We start from the raw sequence: 20787 nt of genomic DNA, 5'->3' as shown, positions 1-20787 counted from the left end.
CTATTTTACCTATTGGTTTCTCACCCCATCAACAAATAAACAAACAAAACCCTCTTATGGAGCCACAAACAGGCAACACATAATTACTACGTCAATCAATCGCAAAGCATTATCCAAAAGTGAAAGAGCCAAGAGCCAAAGTGAATCTGGAACTTTATGGTTCTGTTCCAGAAGTAAAAAAAAACTTTGGTAGGTTTGGTAGGAATGGTAGGTTTTTTAAAAACTAATATCATTGTCTATGCAATATTTCTGTTAGCTAGTGGAACAGAGACCAGCCCAAACATGACGTCATGACTTTGGCTATCTCTCTCTATTATATTGCACACTATGCAGATTTCTGCAGCAAATTAAACACTTGCTGTACCGTACGGCAATCCACAAAGTAGTTGTTGAGATACTTAAGTTTGAACCACAGTGGTGGACTGACAGACATCCATATAGCATGGTTACAAAACAAATTACTATTAATAGGACAAAGAATGAGGAGTTTTATTTGTCAGAGAGATGCAATCTAATATCAGATGCACAACTCCAATGACAGACGAGTCAATCCAGAAGTCTCTGCTGATCTTGGTATACACTCTGGAATTTTAAGCAGTGAGGCTCCACAGTTTGTCAATTCTTTCACTGGAAATCTATTTATGCCTGGAGTACTGTCTCACTGGCATGGAAACAAGAGCAGCTGTTACTGCTCATGACTTCTATTAGGCCTCATATCGTCAGATCAAAACGCATGTGCACAAGACATTCAATTATTTAGAGACAATGCTCATTATTAAAAGGCGACAGAAAAAAGTAAAACAAATCTGATCTATGAATAAAAGACATTTCAGTTTCATTACAGAGACAGAGAGTCTTTTCCAGCTGCTAGGAGAATAAAAATGAAAAGAAGCTTCACCAGAATCCTTCTCCCCTGAAGCTGGTCACCAAAGCCAAGGGCTCCACCTGTTCTCTGGAGCCCATGCCCACTTCCTTGGTCAAGGCATGCCTATCAATCAAGGCTGACATCATCAACTCCTCCTTGGAATCTGGCATAGTACCCTCCAGCTACAAACTGGCAGTCACCCCTATCCTCAAAAAGCCAGGTTTGGACCCAGATGACCTTATAAACTACCGGCCAATCTGCAACTTTCTTTTCCTGAATTATGTCCTGTAAAGAGCAGTTGCCGCCCAGCATAATCAGCACATGTCCAACCATGAGGTCTATGAAATCTTACAGTCTAGATTCAGAGCACACCATAGCACAGTACAGAGACTGCCCTAATTATAATCACAAACAACCTCCTCATCACTGCTGACTTCAGCCAATCATTATCCTTATTATCGTCATTCTCTCTCACTGTCTCCCATTCCATATTCCTCAATTGTCTAATACCCTGACCACACCGGTGCAGCTCTCTTCTGGTTCCAGTCATATCTTTCTAACAGAAGACAGTTTATGACCATCAGAGACTGCAGTTCCACCTCAGTCCCAGTCAACCAAGGTGTCCCCCAAGGCTCTGTGCTTGGACCCCCCCCCCCCCCCCCCCCCCCCTTTACCATTTACATGCTCCGCCTTGGTCATGTCATTCATCACCATAGTTTTAGCCTCCACTGCTATGCCAGTGATGCCTAGCTGTACCTTAGCACAAAACCATCCACCCAGCTCCTCCTTAGTCCAATGTCAACTGCCTGCACAACATAACAACATAAATGTTGTCCAACCTACTCAAAGTAAACAGCAACAAAAAAGAGCTCATGGTTGTTGCTTCTAAGTAGCTCCAGAGGTCCGCAACCTGTGTCATTCCCGACTCCACCCATTGCAGTCACACATCAAATCCATCACCAAATCTGCTTCATCATCTGCCTCTCATCTATGTCTTCATCACCTCCCCTCTGGATTTTTGGAGTGAGGTCCTGGAGTACCCAGCAAGACCCAGGCTCCAGTATATACAGAACTCAGCTGCCAGGGCTCTCACCCACACAAAACCCTGGCAGCACATCACCCCCACCCCCATCCACCTTCACTGGCACCTGGTCAAGTCCCATATAAATTCTCCTCCTCATTTATAAATCCATGCCCTCACCCCCTGAGTACTAATCACATGTCCTCCATCCCTATACCTCATCACGGAATCTCCGGATCCTTCGACATGGACCTGCTAAGCACTCCCTACACCAACGTGCAGACTTTCAAAGACAACCTTCAGTGTGGCAGCCCCCACCCTCTTGAACTCTCTCCCAGCAGATATCTGTGATGCATCTTCATAAACTCCTGAGAACCCACCTGTTTATCATGACATATGGACTAAGTTAATCCTGTAACAAAATTACTTTAAACATCAACAGGCTATGTCAAAATGGTTCACTCCATGTGTCTGAAGGTAGTTTTTAACAACCAAAACAAACAAACACAACTTTTGTATTTGGTATTGGCTATAAGACGATCACTCCTCCGAGAACCGTCACCTTAATGTGGTGGAAGAGTTTGAGTGTCCTAATGACCCTAGGAGCTGTGCTGTCGGGGCATTTCGCCCCTGGTAGGGTTTCCCATGGCAGATTGGTTCTGGGCGAAGGGTCAAACGAAGAACGGTTCAAAAGACCCTTCATGATGGAAAATAACAAGAGTTGGCGTACCCGGCCCGGAGGGTTACTGGGGCCCCGCCCTGGAGCCAGGCCTGGGGCTGGGGCCCGTGGGCGAGCGCCTGGTGGCCGGGCCTTCGCCTTCGGGTCAGCAGTGATGTGGGCGCTTAACCGGTCCGTTGTGGTGAAGAGGGAGCTTAGCCAGAAAGCGAAGCTCTCGATTTACTGGTCGATCTACGTTCCAACCCTCACCTATGGTCACGAGATCTGGGTAGTGACCGAAAGAACGAGATCGCAAGTACAAGCGGCCGAAATGAGTTTCCTCCGCAGGGTGGCTGGGCTCAGCCTTAGAGATAGGGTGAGGAGCTCGGACACCCGGGAGGGACTCAGAGTAGAGCCGCTGCTCCTCCACATCGAGAGGAGCCAGTTGAGGTGGTTCGGGCATCTGGTAAGGATGCCTCCCGGACGCCTACCTTGGGAGGTGTTTCGGGCATGTCCAACCGGGAGGAGACCTCGGGGCCGCCCCAGGACACACTGGAGGGATTACATCGCCCGGCTGGCCTGGGAACGCCTCGGGGTTCCCTCAGAAAAGCTGACGGAGGTGGCTAGGGAGAAGATTGTCTGGGCTTCTTTGCTGAGGCTGCTGCCCCCGCGACCCGGGCCCAGATAAGCAGAGGACGACGAGTACGAGTACGATCACAGGTAAAACATCCAGCTCGACAGAAGAGGTGAGTTGAGGGGTTTCAGCCCAAATAATGCTTAATATTTTTGCATTTAGTTACATAAGCTGGAGCACCAGAGCTTAGCCAAGATGTGATGTCAGGACTTTGGTTCTCTATGTAATCAGTATGAATAATACAAAATCTGTATTTGTTGTCTATGAATGATTTAACTACAGTCACATTAATCTGTTTATGGTCACCAGGGAACAGAACCCCCCCCACCCACCCCCCCACACCCCCATCAAAATAAACTGAAGAACCACCAAATGACCATGTTAACAATATGGCAGATGCTGATTTAAATAGGCTACACAGCAGACACAGAGCAAGCTTGGCATTTATTGGGAATTTTGTTTCTCACCACTCCTTTCAGCTCTATGTCGCTAAATGCTCTACTACATTTGTCACCTAGCTGCTGTTTTGGTGCTGAGTTTCACACAGCTTTGTCTTTAAACAGTTGCCTAAAGGGCTTTGGATGAGGCTAAAACATTTCATAGGGCACCATGCTAAAATATGGTGTAACAGTAGAATGTAGCTACTAAGTAAGAGCAATAGTCAGTTATCTGACTCAGTAGCCTAATGTCTGTTATAGAGCATAGACTGCTGTATCTACCAAACAGTTTTTGTTTGAATGAATTTTAAATAATTCAGTGACCAGTGTTTATCATCAGCAACAGGCTACTGGAGGTTGTGCTAAATCATGTAATTGTGGCAAACATATACCAACTGGCATCTGACATTTGGCCTTATGTCAGCAGCCAATAATCAGAGTCTCATTCAGATGTTTGAAGTTACAGTGATACTTTGGTCAAATTTTGGCAGCCCAGTGGTCTCAGATGCATACCTACCACATAACGGCATCGTCCCTGGCTTGAGTCCAGCGGAGGACGTGTTACTTACCTTCTCCCTTACTGTCCCCTCAAGCTTTCCATCTCTCTTGTGATCACTATCCAGTGAAGAAAAAAAGTTGACAAAATAATCGCTGGACTAACTAATGTACAAAAAGAAAAAGATCTGGCCTTTGAACCAGCTTGTACAGCACAAGCATCAAACTTTGATATAAAAATATTATAATAATTTAAGTTTCTTATTTGATAATTCTGCTAATAATGTTTTATAGAAGGAATCTTACAGTCTAAAACAGTTGTTCTGAACTGGTGGGTTGCAGTCCAAAAGCGGGTCGTGGGTCCATTCTGAGTGGACCACAAGTGACCAACAAACGTGTCAAGTTTATGAAAAAACACACTTTGTTTTAAAGTGAAGTGAATTACTGAATTTAAGTGCTGTTTTCTGCTGTAGAGTGAGTGACTAATGGACAGCTACTTGACAGAGACATCACCTTAGGGACATGGCCAAACACCCTGAATGTATTAAATGACCCTGAATGTATTAAACTGTGTGGCTCTTGAACAAATGACTGGGGAGAAATCTGGACACCGTGGTTGGGAGCCACTGGTCTAAAAAATTAGGATGAATTCCAAGAAAGAGCCAGTATTAATCATAGTTTCCAGACATCTTAATGGAGATATGATAACTAACACAATTTTATAATACTGCTGTCACAATGAGAATGTTGAGATTGACTCCAGCGTTGTTTATTCATAAACTTCATTTTGATTTTTCTGTTCAGAAGAAAAGGTGCAGAGGTACAGCTGACATCTCTTGAGGTTCAGTTTAAGCAAAGGACAGGGTTCCTATGTATCTTATAAAAGGGGACCGGATTGTTTTATACTTTGTCTGAGATCCTCGCAGTGAATATCTTACTTTTTCTAATTTAAGAGTTCTCATCATCTCTCTGATCCATTGTATGAATGAAGGAATGAAGCTTTGTTGATTTCCAGTTGAGAAGAATGATCCAGTGGGCCAGGAGACATGCAAATGCAATAGCATTATTCTGATGGGCAGATAAGTTCAGTTCTGATTTGGTGAGAGGGATTCAAAAATACTGTACCTTGGAGATTAGAGCTGCTGGTGATTATAATTAGGGCAGTCTCTTGTGTGCTCTGAATCTAGATTGAAAGGTTTCATAGAGCTCATGGTTGGACATGTGCTGATGGTGTTGGGTGGCAACTGCTCTTCACAGGACATTATTGAGAAAAAGAAAGTTGAAGATTGGCTGGTAGTTTATAAGGTCATCTGGGTCCAGACCTGGCTTTTTGAGCATAGGGGTGACTGCCAGTTTGTCGCTGGAGGGTACTATGCCAGATTCCAAGGAGGAGTTGATGATGTCAGCCTATCTAATGGATAATTTATCGAGTTGACTTGGGGAGTGCAAGGGTAGGATGGAAAGTGCTTTTTGGCAAAGCTCTGGACTTGCAATAATTTTTTCATATGTAGTCAAATGTAACAAAAATAATATTGATAAACAAGTCAGAGAAAAGAACAAGACCCTTTATTTGCCACAACTTAAACACTAAGTTAATTTTTGATGGTAAGAAAAGGTGGCTATATGTTAGTAGAGAAAAAAATGCTTGTTTGCTTACTGTTGAAATGTCCTCTAAATTGATTCCATAACTGTATAATTTACAATGTGGATATCCAGATCTGGAGGTAGTGGAGAAGTCAGGAGTGATACTGGGGAAATTAGGAGGCTAGACTAACCAAGATGAGCCTACTTGGTCAGAAAATGCGATGATCCAGTATAGGAATTTAGATATGTTTGCTGCCAGGAAATAATGTAGGAAATTGGGTAAGTCTACCTTCTGGCTTTGACCTGTGTTATTTTTGTTTAAGGAGTAGTTAATAGATTCTTACTACGATGTCAATATGCTGGATACGTAAAGAAGTTGTGTTTGCCCCAGGAAGTTTTGTGTATTTAGCAACTTTCCCTCTACTCTTGTAGAGATACCCCATCTCATCTTATGCTAATATGCATTTTGCTTCTTCTTACAAGAAGCCTTGATTCCAATCCATATTTACTCCATTCAAATCCATTTCATATTTCTGTGCGACCTATGTGTCAAACTGTTTACATCATGGTCTTGTGGGTATTGGGACGTTGTCTCTGCAAAGCTGCTGTTGAGTTTCAAAGATCATTTTCATTGCTAAGGACCTCAAAGGAAATTCAGTGATACTGTGGACATGTAAAACGCAATGTTTGAGGAAACAATGATTTTATCTCCTCAATTTGTGCACGTCTATTGCTGCTCTGAGTAGTGAGCATGTGGTAAGGTTTTGCCTATGCATGCACATGGTTGGGTTAGGACAACAAAAGTACATGGTTAGGTTTAGACAAAAATAAAGGGTTTGGCTTTACAATCACATGTGAAGTACATGAATACCGGCCTCCCGGAAAAAAGTGGGTGTTGGAGGACCCATCTATCAACCCTTCTGCCCACCCTACTCGGACTTTCGGTGCCTTAACTTTCATTGTTGTCCTGCTGCCTTTCCCTCTGATGCCGCTGGTTGCTGTTAAAGGGGCAATAAGCGAAATCGTTTCACCGCTAGGTTCGCTGTTGTGCACTGCCTGTAGAGCAAAACAAAGTGTGTCATGAGCCACTCCTCCCTCTACCTCTGCTCTCTAACACCCCCCCCCACTCGCCTCGTCTGTGCTGACGAATACCGCAGCATCTCCACGGACTATCACATCCAGACGGTCCTGGTGTTTCTTCCACAGGCTCCGCTTCACTCAGCTTCACTCAGCTGCCCGATATACCTGCTGCTTCCTCCCACATTAACCTGAATAACAAACCAGGGCTCGGTGCTCCGGGTGGATCCAAATGGAAAGCCGCTAGCTGGGAAGCTAGCGGAGGCTAACTGGCTGTGTTAGCAGCTGAGTGAAGTGGAGCATGAGAAGGAAGCACCGGTTAGCCCCCGCTTTCACTGCAGGCAGATTCACTTGCCACAGGGGCGAGGAAATAAAACCTAAACAGCCAACTTAGTTTAGCAGTTAGCTATGTCTTTCACTCACTCTCGGTCTCTGCTGTGTTGAGCTATAGCACTACTCGGCTGCCACGCTAACGTTCCAACTCCAACTGAGCCAGGAGCCGGGCTCACGGAGAAGAGTTGGAACATTAGCATGGCAGCCGATTAGTGCTAACGTCCCCACGCTTCTCCGCCAGGCTCAGTGAGTCGGAGCCAAAAAGCGTGGGGACATTAGCGTTAGCACTAGTCGGCTGCCATGCTAACATTCTGGGAGCCTGCTTCTCGGCTCCGGCGAGCTCTAGTGTGGGGACGTTAGCGTTAGCACTAGTCGGCTGCCATGCTTACATTCCGGGAGCCTGCTTAAGTGTGGGGACATTAGCGTTAGCACTAGTCAGCTGCCATGCTAACGTTCCAACTCTTCTCCGTGAGACAGGCTCACAGGCTCCCGGTTCACGCCAGCTCACGCTACTACAGCTACTGGAGTAGCTTGCAGCTATGGAGCGCTTCTACCAGCTCTTCTAGTCACTGAGCCTCGCCTCCATTTCAGCAAATATATTACATTTATTACAGGTACCATCATCATTGAAGTAGGCAGGGGAATAGCTAAACACAGCCGCCAGGCTGCCCGCCGGGCTACATTTTACAATGCTAATTGCAAATGTTAGCTGGGCTGCTGGGCTACCTAACACAACCGAAACGCCTGACCCATTGCTGGGACCGAGCCGCTAATAATAAGAGCTCCGGACATTAACCCATGCTATGATTGGAACATTAAATTTAACTGAATCGACATAGTGACATGTGCTTAACGTTACTGTAACGCTAATTAAAACAGACATTTGACTTTATGTTGTACCTGTCCAGGAGAAGAAGAGCTAGCTCCGAGTCAGATTGTAGCCCCTTTAGCTCTCGCAGTGCTCTCCACCTTGGAAATGCAAGGCCAATGTTAATCCGGGTTCTGTCCCTTTCTTTATCCAACAACTTCTTCACCAACAACCGTTGTTTCTTTAGAGGTAATGTCAGCTCTCTGCCATTTCCTTTCGAAAATACGCGCTGCCATTGCTCACTGGCTGTAGCCTTTTATAGGTAGGGAGGGCCAAGGGCTCTGGGGGGGGGGCGGTTTCACATGAACGTACATGAACGCGCAGCCGGACCGGCTTGTAAACAATGGGCTGGAGATCAACACAGAGAGAGGGTGTGTGAGGTCATGCTATACTCCAGATGAAATTACACCTCTAGTTCTTCACATAGCAATTTTTTAATTCCTTCAATCTAGAAATGATGAATTTCGCTTATTGCTCCTTTAAATAATAGCAACCAGCTGCATATAGGGCCTAATGCTGATGTGAAAGGACCTCTTTTTTTCGTCAGTGTCTAACGCCCAAAGTCACTGACCTAGCGCTGGTTTGACGACTTTGGAGTTGGCTAAAAACAAAACAACAACAATGGCAGACTGCCGCTCTGTTCACATTTTGCTAGCACTACTTGGTCTAATGACTTCTTTACACTCAACCTCACTATAGCTGCACCACTTCACAGATGAACAGAGGCCTCTGCTGCGCTCAGTGTTTTTGCCCCACCATAGCACCTGCGGTTTAAAGTCCACCAGATTTTGGATCAGGCTTGGTCGAACCAGCAGGTGGTGAAACACTTTCCAGAGTGGGATTGTTGTCGATAAGGAATGGAAGGAAAACTTTAGCAGGTCCAGAGCATCACCTCTATGTTTTAGTGAGCTCCATTTATCCTTATATTGAACGGGAATAAATGGGGATGAAATCTCCAGAAGGTGTTTTGAAAAGGTAATGTTAGCCTGTACACTTTGCTGAAGACAGAGAGAGCATTTGGAGTCATTTTTGCGTCCTAGTGTGGATGGAGATATTATGTAAAACAAGGTTGTGTGGGAAGAGAAAAATTTTAAAATGGAGTGGAAAAATATCTATTTTCTAAAGTATTATTACCTGTGGAGACAGGGCCTTAGATAATAATCTTTGGATGATTGCTTTCCCACTGGAAGCTGCCCCACAATCTTTTTCCTGCCAGACTAAATCATGTGACAGAACACCACACAGCGTGCTGTTCACAAATTAATATGTATTCAGCAGGTACTGACACTTTATGATAAGTGGGATTTTTCTTATGAAATAATGCAGTGGGATCCACAGGGGATTGCAATGATTTGGAGACCTGGAATAGGGGTATGATATGTGATTATTACTTTATTCTCAGCAATTAGTTGTCATTTCAGATTTGAATCCATCATCCCCCTTCTACTTACAATCTGGCTCCTCTAGTCGTCCACTTTATTTTCCTCCCCCTTCATCTCCTTGTCTTTCCTCTCTTGTCCCATTATATCATCACACCCTACACATTCTTCTCCACTCTTTTACTGCTGACCCTCAATACAACCTTATCACCCTTTCACATTTCTCAATCTTTTGATCCACACCATCTCCTCTTTCCATCTTAAACTCATCTCACCCCTCTCAGTCATCACCCCTGCCTTCCCCTGAGGGCCACGGTGCAAGTTAGCGTCCATGCCGTCCAACTTATGTCACCACCTTCATTGAGTGCCTGTTTGGTGCCTGACTGACAGCACCAGCTGATGCTGTGCCCAGCTCAAGCTCTTTCTTTGGTTGCGTGAGAGAAAAGGTTTGGAAGTGTGAGACAATTTTGCGGGGGAGAAACAGAAGACCAAGAGGAAATTGTTTGTCCTTTTTTTTAATTGTTTTTCTCTGTCTTTTTCCTTTTTCTTTCTTCCTCCCCTTGTTCCACCTTCTTCTCCTCTGCCTCCTTCTATTCCTGGACATTCCCTGGGGGAGCAGCTGAACCCTGTAGACAAACACACCCTATATATGGCTGGAGGTATTCCGTCACTCCTCCCCCCCAGCCCTCTATCCCTTCATACTGATCCCTTCTTTGCTTCTCTTATGCCTCTCGCTGCCCTTCTTCTGTCCCTTTTCTGACTGTCCCTTTGCCCCTCCAGGCCAACGTCCATGCATTCTTGAGTTTTTCTGCAAACAGTGTTAAATATTGAACTTGATGCTTTATCGTATCTATCTGACATGAGTTTACAGATTTGCTCACATACTTGCAGTTTATGGAGCTGGGTACCAGGGTCAGTACAACGCCTGAAATGATTGAGCAGCTAAAATGTCAAAGGATAGAATAAGGAAATGTTAAAGCTTTGCTAAATCTTTCAAAGGGCTTATATCACTGTTTATCTTCAGAATGAATTGTGTTGTAATGATAACTCCATTTAAAGTAAAACTTTTATTTAAAACTGTTTTGTTTTTTTAATATCTTATCAAAACTAAAATTAAGGACATATTAGCATATTGAACAAATGTTCTCCCCTGAGCTAACTATATGTTAAATTTTTTAGTGTAGTTTAGGGGCAGCACAGTGGTGCAGTGGTTAGCACTGTCTGGCCAGCTGGTACCGTCCATGTGGAATTTGTATGTTCTCTCTGTGTTCTCCAACTTCCTCCAACAGTCCAAAGACATTCAGTCAGTGTCTTGTAAACCCATAGTGGCTGGGTGTAGTTGTATGCATGACAAATTCATTCAGTCACCACCAGCAGACAGCATGGATATTTGGCCTAGAGGTCAGTACAATAAATAAACAAATGTAATTAGAAATATAAATGTATATAAATAAACATATTATTATAATGTGTCCTAGTTAAAAAGCATAAACCCTGCTGCCCTCTGCACTGCAGTTACCAGTCTTTAACAGCAGGAGTCAGTCTGGCCCTTTGCTTTGATGAGTCAGAAGCACCTTCCAATACACTGTGGGACAGTAGTGTCCATCACGCACTCAGGTTTTTAGGTTGTTTAATTTCTGCTTTGAATACACTTTATTTTGTCGCTTTTCCAGTACAAAGACAGTCCATGCTCAAAAACGATCTGGAACTGATACACAAAATAAACATTCTTTATTATCACATGGCCCTTTTCGGGATCCTTTATAAATCTTTCTAGGTCTCTATCTTCAGATCTATGTTATCTTCAAATAGTTATGTGAGTGAAAGCAAAGCATCTTTCTGTTCTCTTTTCAAAAGCACTGAGGGAACTGTACTGACATGTGGAGCCTTTTTCTTATGAAAATAAAAGCTCAATATCAAACTGCTTTTCTTGTTAGATTTGTGTATTTTGATTATTTTCAATGAGCAGTGTGTTTAATATTTTGTGGGATTTAGTGTAGTCTAGGGATGAGGAATGCAGATTGCAACCAACTGAAACTCCTCCCAGTTAGAATTCCTTCAGTGGTCATTGTTTGGGAGACTTTTACCCAGCCTGTCTTATTTCCATGTCGTCAAATGCCGCCGCTTTGTCAGTGATCTGGGCATTAATACTGAGGCATAAAGGCACCTTTGTACAATATGTACCGGGAGGTGCCATGCAGTTATTGATGCTGTGGCTAACAAGTCCTCAAATACCAGTGCTATGTCAGTGGATGTCATTGTGTGCAAAGGCACCTTTTCTGGCATTATGAAACGCACCAGCGGCAGTTTGTAACACCTCCGGCAACTACTGCAGTATAATGATCAAGATAGTCCCCAAACACTGGACTTTTACCCAGGAGTCCACTGTTGGTGTGAAACCAAAGTTCAGTGGAGTTATTTTAATAACAGCACCAACAACAGTAAACCATGATGGTTTCTTTTTCTAAACCTAACCACGTGCTTTTGTTGCAAGGACATAAACATGAATATGACAATTGTCATAAACAGGGAAATTGATGAATGATGGATGGGTCCAAAAACCACTGACTTTACATGGAAGGCCCATATTCACATCCTGTATGAATGTGAAACCAAAATCTGTTATGTCTTTCTAAACCTAACCACATGTGTGTGTCGGCTAAACATAACCACATACATTTGCTGTTGGAGGTAAAAAAAAAAAAAACGTGAATTCGCTGTGTTGTACTGAGGCAGTACCTGTATTTTGAAAGAGACTGTAATCAAATTGTACATTTCCTGTGAAACAGGAGTGTATCTTGAAAACACACAATGCTTCTAACAGGCTAAAGTTCACATGGAACCATAATGTCAACGACCAACGCACCTGGGATACCTTGCAAGTCATATGTTCATGACTTTCATGTTCTTTCATGCTCGTGTTTATGACATATGTTCAGATCCATGACCTAGCATCAATATGTGACAAGGTTGGAGTAAGAACGTCTTGGTTTTCTGCCATTTTATATGGTTAATATTGTGTAGCATCTTTCAAGTGATACTGATGGCTTCAATTTTTAGGTACCACTTTCTGATGAGTAAGCCCCTGTAAAGGCTTTATAAGTATTCATTAATGACTTTATTAAAGGTTAATAAGTCATTTATGTTTGTGTTATAGATCATTTATATGCTACTAATAATACGTTTCGAAATGCCTCTATTTTCATCATCAGCATCATCATCAGCTAGCTCTTTACTCATCAGGAAGATGACTGTTTGACCACGTAGCTTCTGGAAAAGAGCTGCAGGTCACAACTTATTAACATTTACACCTGCAAAATGAATAGATTACTCCATGAATCATTTTTTTCATGGTTTATTAACAATTTTTTAAATAATTGCAGTTGACTGATGAGCTTTTGTTGATGGCTTATTGGAAAATGAAAATCATAAGACCACTGAGTTTACAGCATGGAAATATTTTGGTAAAACTTGAGCTGGATCGTCCACCTACAGATAGTTTGTAGAGTATGTGAAACATTTCAACAGCTTATTAGTTAAGATTCAACAATTCAGCATGTTTTGTTTGGCTTTTTATTCTGTAGATGTTTAACAGATTATCTGACATCTTATGAACATACCTACATATTCTCAGAATAATTAAGTCCAACTCAAACTATCCATTCAACCTATGCAGCACAGGTTAAGTAAATAGTCTAAGGTGAATGAAATTATTCTTACAATATGTGGTAAACTATCTCATATACTTTATAGATAAATATTGACTTACAAAGCCAAACAGTTGTTCAATCTCAACTAAGAAGCTGTTGAAATGTTAGATACTCTATAAACTATCTGTAGGTGAACTATCAAAATAAAGTGTCACAATATTTTACTTTGACTTCGATGTATCTGAATTTATTTAGTTTTTTATTTAGAATTTATTTATTAGTTTGTTCTGAATTCACCTCTTTGAAATTAAAATCTAAAATTTGTGAACACATAAAAAATTCAGTTTTTGAAACTGTAAAACCAGGAGGTGAGTTCATATCAAATAAAATCATGTTTTTACATTGTTAGTGTAAAAATATTCAAACGCTATGAATTCACTGGCATTTAGATTTCAAAATTAGGTATTTAGGGGTAGTTAAAATGACAGTAGGCTATTTAATTTTGTGCTAATGGCAGTTAACGATGTGTCAGTGAACTTTGAGAGCTCTGAAAGCCTCCAGGGTAAAACGCAGAAAAAACACAAGAGAGTCAAAGTTCAAATCTTACAGTTTCCATGATGGAAGTCAGTTGCGTCGCTTTTCAGTGAGTCTGTGTGAATCTTTCGTCCTTGTCAGGATGCAAGAAGTCCTCAGCACAAGCGATTCGTTTGAAAGAAGGCGTCAAGTTCAACTTGTGAAAAACTTTCTGACCGCAGTCTGTTTTGTTTGTGTTTCAATGAAGATCTTTTATAAGTGATGCACCTGGAGACAACCCATAGCAACCATGGAATCCTTCACGTCCATTTCATACACGTGCGTTTTTACAGTCAGGTTGGTTTAATCAGTCTGCAAAACACCTGAGATACAGTCCATAGCTGTCCATATGTAAAAATGTAGCCTCCATACCTGACTTACTCTATTATACTTTAAAATGCCCATCATCATTCTATTTGAATGTGAAAATTGAGGCAGGCAGATCATGTAATAGGTTAAATTGCGTTTTACCAAATCATTGTGCGTTAGCTGTTGTTTCACTGCGACTGTTTGTATTACGTCCCCCCCCCCCCCCCCTTTTTCAGATTTTTTTACACAGCAGCTGGGCCGATATGTGCGTCTCCACATTAAAGGAGGCGCTGTGCGCATTTTACGCACATGGCGCAGCACCGCTAACTTAACTAATTAGACCTGTTAAAAATCAACAAAAGAATCAGCGAGGATTTGACGGTAATTGACCTTCAGAGCTTTCTACACCGATACACTCAGATTCCAGCTTTATTTCATGAAAACAAGTGGAACACAGCAGCCTTTCTTAAGATGAATCCAGCTCCATTAAAGTTGTCAGGACATTTTTATTACGACTAAAAACTACAAAGTCAATTTTCCCTGATTAAATAAAACATTTTTTTCCCTGTCCTGTCCAGGTTATAATAATATGGAGTTTATAATGGTGTTGCTTAAATCCACACCGTATAACACCAGCTGTGGTGCTTTGCAGTGGGTCTACAGATTCTTAATTTGACCAAGGAGTCTCAGCAAGGGCAAAAGGCCACATTACAAAAATGTTTGTGAGTCAGTTTATTATCATTAGTGTTAATATTTAACACATCCAAATGTCTTTTGTGGAAAAAGTCTGCTGTTATGTTACAAATAGATTTTGGTGTGGATGCTCTGCAGCTGTGGTGGTTCAAGTGGTTCAGCTGTTCATTTGGGGAGACTTCCTGAGGATAGAAGGAAACTGGCAAAGCAATTATTGATCTGATAGTAAACACACACACACAGACTAAAACAGATGGTATAAAATGTTTGCAGCCCTAAGTTTCTGATCATTATCCCTCAAGAAATTTCTCTTCTCTATTAAGTTCATGGAATGATTTTAAGAAAAATGTACAACTCTTGAACAAATTTGATCAAATTCTTTGAGAAAACACCAAAGAACATCAGGCTGATGAGTGATATATTTTTTTCAGGTTTGGCTTCCTGGCCCAGGAGCTGGTGGGTGGAGAGGTCATCAGGAAACTCCCTGCACCTGAGTGGACAACAGCACCTCTAAAGCTCCCTCATTATTTCTCAATCCTCAATTCCTTAATGGTCCCTCAAAAGTAATTTTGATGTAATCTGTTACATAATTGTACAGGATTGGTTGGTGAAAACATACATGTACAAACATCATTGTTTTTGTTTGTTTCACATCTCAATAGGTGAAGACAGAAAGATGAAACGCAACCAAGTGGCAACGAAAAGTAGGTGCTGATTGTTTTCCTTGTGTTTTCACTGATTCCTTGTGGTGGTGATATTCCTATCTCCTCAATAGTTACATTATTTCAACTTTTCCCAACCAACCAATGTTGTTTATTCTGAGAATGTCAATTTCACAACATTAGTTATATAATGGCAGAAAAATGGTTGCCTTTGTACCTTAACAGACAATTTTAATAAACAAATGTTTAAAAGTCAACCTGATCAATCAGCGTAATTTTTCACAACTCACCTATGTGAGCTCCAGGCAGCATTTAAAGCAAATACAAGGAACTTTCACTTTGTGTTGACTTTGATGGCCCCTGTGGAAAAAAAGTGGTAGTGTTTCCTTGAGCACCACCTCTTCATGATGTGAAGATCTTGATCTGGCCAGCATATGCATTTCAATCAGGACAGACAGAAGAATTATGTAAAGATAATATTTAATACAGAATATGAGTGGACAGTCTTTGGCACTTGGACACCAGAGGGAAATATTTTGTGATCGAGAGACATCTGAGCAGCAGCAGGATAAATCCCCCCATGAAGTCCAAACACTGGTGCTGGTGGTGGCTGATGACTCAGAGGCTGCTGACTGCTGAGGTGTATGAGGCTGATGAATCCGTAAAGACTAGGTGGTGATGGAAAGGTGGAAGGCGCACATGACAGCAGCAAGGAAGAACTACAGCAGAGAAAGAACCATATTTAAAATGAGGAGCAGTAAGCTGATAGGCTGACAGAGAAGGTGAGTTAATGTGCTATTGGCTGATTGTGAATCAGCTGATGACTCAATTGACCTACCCAGACAATGACACTTAGAGATAGAGAGTGAGCATACATGCAAGCAGTGAATGGCAGGATGAGAAAGAAACTTACAGCCTGAGCATGAAAAGTACCGTCTTCCTGACTGAACTTTCACTAGAGTTTCATTTGGTTTGGAAGAAAGTGAAAGAAAGATACAACTTATTCTTAATACAGTTTTTTTTGTTAAACACAGCTGGTTTGCAGAACACATAGCAATGAGGTAATACATGTTTTAACAATATAAATTCATATATTGATGTAAAGCCACATTTTGTAATGTATTTCATAAATAAAACAGACATATTACAAACCTGTCTGGAGGAAGTGAAACAATTCTCTAATTCTCACCATCTGTTACATGACCGACTGAAGCAGCATTACACATGTATATGCCACTATTATAATACCTCAGTGACTGAAAAATGGGTCATGCTCAGCTACCTTGATATACATTGCCACAGAAAAATCCTCAAACTCCTAAATCATGGAAAGAGACTGACAGTCCTGTGACTGGTTTTGATGTTTTTACAGCACAAGAATTCAAAGGAGAACTACAGCCAGCCCAACTTCCTCTTCTAGGTTATTCTTCTATAAAGTACAATGCCACTGTACTTCCCTTTGATTCCACTTAATCAAAGGGAAGTCCAGTACCTACAACATTATACTAAATTCACAAAGATCTCTCTGTCAATGAAGTATTGACCTACTGATGTGCCAGGTCGCAAAATGTTGACTCTGAATGTTTTCTTAAATGTTTAACATATTTCACTTGTTTTCTCTACAGTGTCTAATACCAACTAAAGCATGATTCAGCTTCTGTATGGTTATGTTTAAACACTCACAACATTTGGTCAAAGGTACACTATGCAGGACTTATTGCTTACTGTTTGTAAACCAAGCCACCAGGAACAGTGTTGAGCTTTGAAACTAATTTTACATAATGGCCGATCTTGGAATTATAACTTCTAGGTCAGTCACATGATGCCATTGGACCTAAAAAAACTTGCCCCCATTGACTTACATTGTGAAAGAGACATCTGTAAATCAGTGGATTTAGTTTTTGAGCATCAAAAGCCCCATGAAATGACTTGTTTCACTGTCAGGATTTGATCCATTCGGTCCAATAACATTTCAAAAGTCTAGAAGAAGGGGGTCGGTGTATCAAAAAAAAAAAAAAAAAAAAGACTTTGTGCCAAATTAATGTAAGTAGCTATCTACATACTATACTTTACTTTCTCACTTTCAGAGTTTCAGAATTATATTGTGTCAGGTGTCTAGACAACAGATGAATGCTAACGTGTGTCTATGGCTTGGCATTTCAATGTAAGATGTCATAAAGCTATTATGTGAATGTTAGCTTACACTGCTCAGTCAAGCAGTGAGACAATGGATTAACGTAAGCTAGTTGTAGAGATAACACTACATTTTGACATCAGTAAAGCCCACAAGCCAAACAGTTTGGGGACCATTGGTTTAATCTTTAACAATAAAGAGTCATTTATAAGATTATTCAAGTAATATAAAGCTCTCAAATAAATGTAGTGGAGTATAAAGTACAATATTTCCCTCTGAAATGTAGTGGAGTAGAAGTATAAAGTTAACGTTACATAAAATGGAAATACTCAAAGTACAAGTACCTTAAAATTGTACTTAAGTGCAATATTTTAGTAAATGCATTCAGTTACTTTCCACCACAAAATATAGCGTATATTATTTAATTTTAATAGTCTTTTGAGTGGTGGTTTAGTTTTTGATATTAGCTTTTAGGCAACTCCTTACAGTAGTTTTCACTCAGGTATGCATGAGTTTAATCTGGTTGGGTAGTTGAACAACAAGGTGACTCATAGTGCTTTACATAAAAATATCAACATACAGTATCAATTTGGTAAAAATGTAAAAGCAACACAAAGGCAATATAAAAATATTAATAGGCTATAGAAGAAAGAGTTAAAAAGTTAAAATAGAAAAATTAAAACAAAGATACAATAAAATAAAATAAAACAGTTACAACAGAACAAAAGCCACAGTACAGTACATTTGATAGAATCTTTTGCATTAGGGTACTTTGTGCATTAGGGTACTTTGACAACTGAAACATTAACCTAGCTACTACTTAAAGGCATGGACAACCCCAAACTTAAACTTTGTGAGCTGTTTTCTTACCTTGAAAATAAAAATAAATCCTTATTACAGGATCCATATGTTTCTCACTTATGAATTAATGGAATGAGATGAGAGTCATTCTAGCCCAGGCTCCTGAGCCTATAGAGTGAGTCCTATCTTATCCATTCATTTCAATATTGGACCAGTATAGGTTCTACAATGTGGAATGTTGCTTTATTTTTACTATTAGACTATTTTCAAAGTAAGAAAACAGACACATTTAGATTATTAGGTGGACTATGCCTTTCATGTTAGTCAGGCACAGGTCTAGAGCCTGTATGGTAACACATCTGCCTTCCTCTTTGGCATGTTGACCCCCCCCCCCCCCAGTTCAACACAAAACAAGCCCACTCGACGTCACTCTTCATCCCCATCCTCTCCTACAGTGCCTGCCAGTATAATGAAAGACACCCCAAGACTCACTCTTGTTTTGGAATAAGCATTGTCTGCTTAGCATTGTGTATCTCCATATTTGTATTTTTTTGATGCTGTGTCCACCGTGTTCATAGCTTTTTCTTTGGATGTATGCTACATATGGTCTGGCACCTTGTTGTTACCTTTAAAAAAGTCCTTACCTGTGTGCTGTTATTGGCTGGGGGCTACATGCCCTGGAACATCAACACAGCAAAATTAAAAGAAAATAGGAAAATATTTTGTGAAAAAATGTTGTTAAACTTTGGAGCATTATTTGGCCCCCTCTCCGACAAGATAGCATAACATGGTTGGTACCAATGGATGTCTTAGGTCCTTTAGTTCAATATGATGAAAGTGTCTTCACTGTAGCTCTAAAACTTATTTGCTAAAAATGACTCTGCCTCACTCCTCACCATCAGCCCTGTACCCTGGCTTTTCTTTTAGAAGCCCCTTATTTTTGGTGAGGCATTCTGACTTTGCCAGTCAGGCAGCAGTCCCCCTCACATTTTTACATTAACGCATCACACCCCTGACCCCCTCTGTCAGATGGACTGAACCATTTCAAAGTACCTGTGGGGGGATCAGATGGCACATTGAAATGTGTTTTAATAATAAAAAATACCTTTATTTATCATATTAATACATGTAACTTGTTTTGTCAGTGATATAAGTCAGTAAGTATTGTTGTACTTGATCCAAATTAAAGGTCAACCATAGATCTTTGTATGCCCCCCCACCCCCCTTGGCCCTAGGAGGGACTCATCTGTACCCTTTCACCCCAACGGCAGGCCTGATGAATACCGTAAATAGTGTGGCACAAGTGCAGATAGCTTGGTGGTTGGTTAAGAGACACAGAATTACAGCAGCTGTTGAGGTAACAGTAAAGTGACTGGCAATGGCAAGCACCACTTGAAAATCCTCCCTGACATATTATGGCAACTGTGTGCCAAGACCCAGTAAAATATCACTGATTCCACCTTTCAGTTAAAGACAGGTGCATTTAAGGTGCATCCATAATCCATTTTACAGTGCCTCATCAGAGTAGCAAGCCAAACAACCCAGACTGGTTTGGTGCATTCCTGTCAGACATTAGCAGAGCTCCCATTTGACCTATTTGATAATGAACACTTTTCTCTTTGTTTTTATTACCATGGTTTTGAGTGCATGACAAATGCTGATTGGTAAACCAAGGGAAACACATTTCATTATGTATTGCATTTGTTTTAAAGTAAAATACTGTAAAAGTACTATGTACCTAGGCCTGTGAACACGTCCGAAAAGTTTACTGTAATTTATTATCGTAGCTCAAAAAGGGAACAAGGAAGTCAACCCCTTTACAATGCCAGTAAATGCTTTGTTAGTATTCATCTCTACACAGGTGTTTATGAAAGAATGAGGAAGTCCAACAGCAAACACAAAAAAGGAAACACAGAGTCTCACCCAGTCAAACAGGTACAGACTCACACACACTCCACCTTAGGATCTTAAGAAAGCAGCACCTGTCTTCCTCAGAGTTTTTAAATGATTTTCGGTAGTAATGCGCTACACCTGCAATGTCTTAATAGCAACCTGTGAATCATACTGCAGGAACTGGTCTGATAATCAGTTAGATTCAGAGGTTGTTTTTTTTTCTGAACTCCAGGATTGACTCTCCTAAGTATCAATGGATCCTACATTTCTCCGGCATCGGTCTGTCGTTCCACATCCAGTGGACCTTCTATCTGGAACGACAACTCAAAGCTGCTCCGAGAACAACCTGAGGTTTATCTGTGAGTTTAAGCCCCTGCCTGGTCCACTGCAGGTGTCTGTAGATGAGGATTTCAATGTCAATATGGACAGCGAGTCAGTATCAGTCATCCTCCCTGCGCAGTGCAGTGTCTACCAGCTGCGGCTGCGCATCTGTATACAGGTAGGTAAACCCCTTGTGTATGACCTACTGTTCAAATTTGCTTTTTCGGTTCTATTTCTGAAGGTTTTATGCATTTTTAAATATATACACATGCATAGCTGGTCTTTGCCACTGGGTACATCTTAGATTCCCATTGTAGTAGGGGACTGTGAATGGATAGAATAGCCCTTGTGATGCAATGCTAGCCTTGTGGTTTGAGTGATGGCAATGTTAGTCAGTCCA

At 41.2% G+C, this 20787-nt stretch overlaps 1 protein-coding gene across 2 annotated transcripts in view; it reads left to right on the top strand.

The window, feature by feature from the left end:
• Positions 1-1569: 1569 nt before the first annotated feature.
• Positions 1570-20787, top strand: part of LOC117258808 (phosphatidylinositol 4,5-bisphosphate 3-kinase catalytic subunit gamma isoform) — a 38763-nt gene continuing 19545 nt past the window's right edge. Inside the window, exons 1-5 of one of the 2 annotated variants that reach the window (XM_033629959.2) lie at positions 1570-3264; positions 15008-15139; positions 15239-15280; positions 20035-20108; positions 20299-20565. In XM_033629959.2, the coding sequence (XP_033485850.2) occupies positions 20320-20565 (246 nt within the window). In that variant the 5' untranslated portion in view covers positions 1570-3264; positions 15008-15139; positions 15239-15280; positions 20035-20108; positions 20299-20319. The remainder of the gene's footprint in view (positions 3265-15007; positions 15140-15238; positions 15281-20034; positions 20109-20298; positions 20566-20787) is intronic. The other variant, XM_033629958.2, reaches the window with a different exon arrangement.

Source organism: Epinephelus lanceolatus, chromosome 8 (assembly GCF_041903045.1).
Source record: "Epinephelus lanceolatus isolate andai-2023 chromosome 8, ASM4190304v1, whole genome shotgun sequence".
Lineage (NCBI taxonomy): Eukaryota > Metazoa > Chordata > Actinopteri > Perciformes > Serranidae > Epinephelus > Epinephelus lanceolatus.
This window is presented reverse-complemented; position numbering and strand designations above follow the sequence as displayed.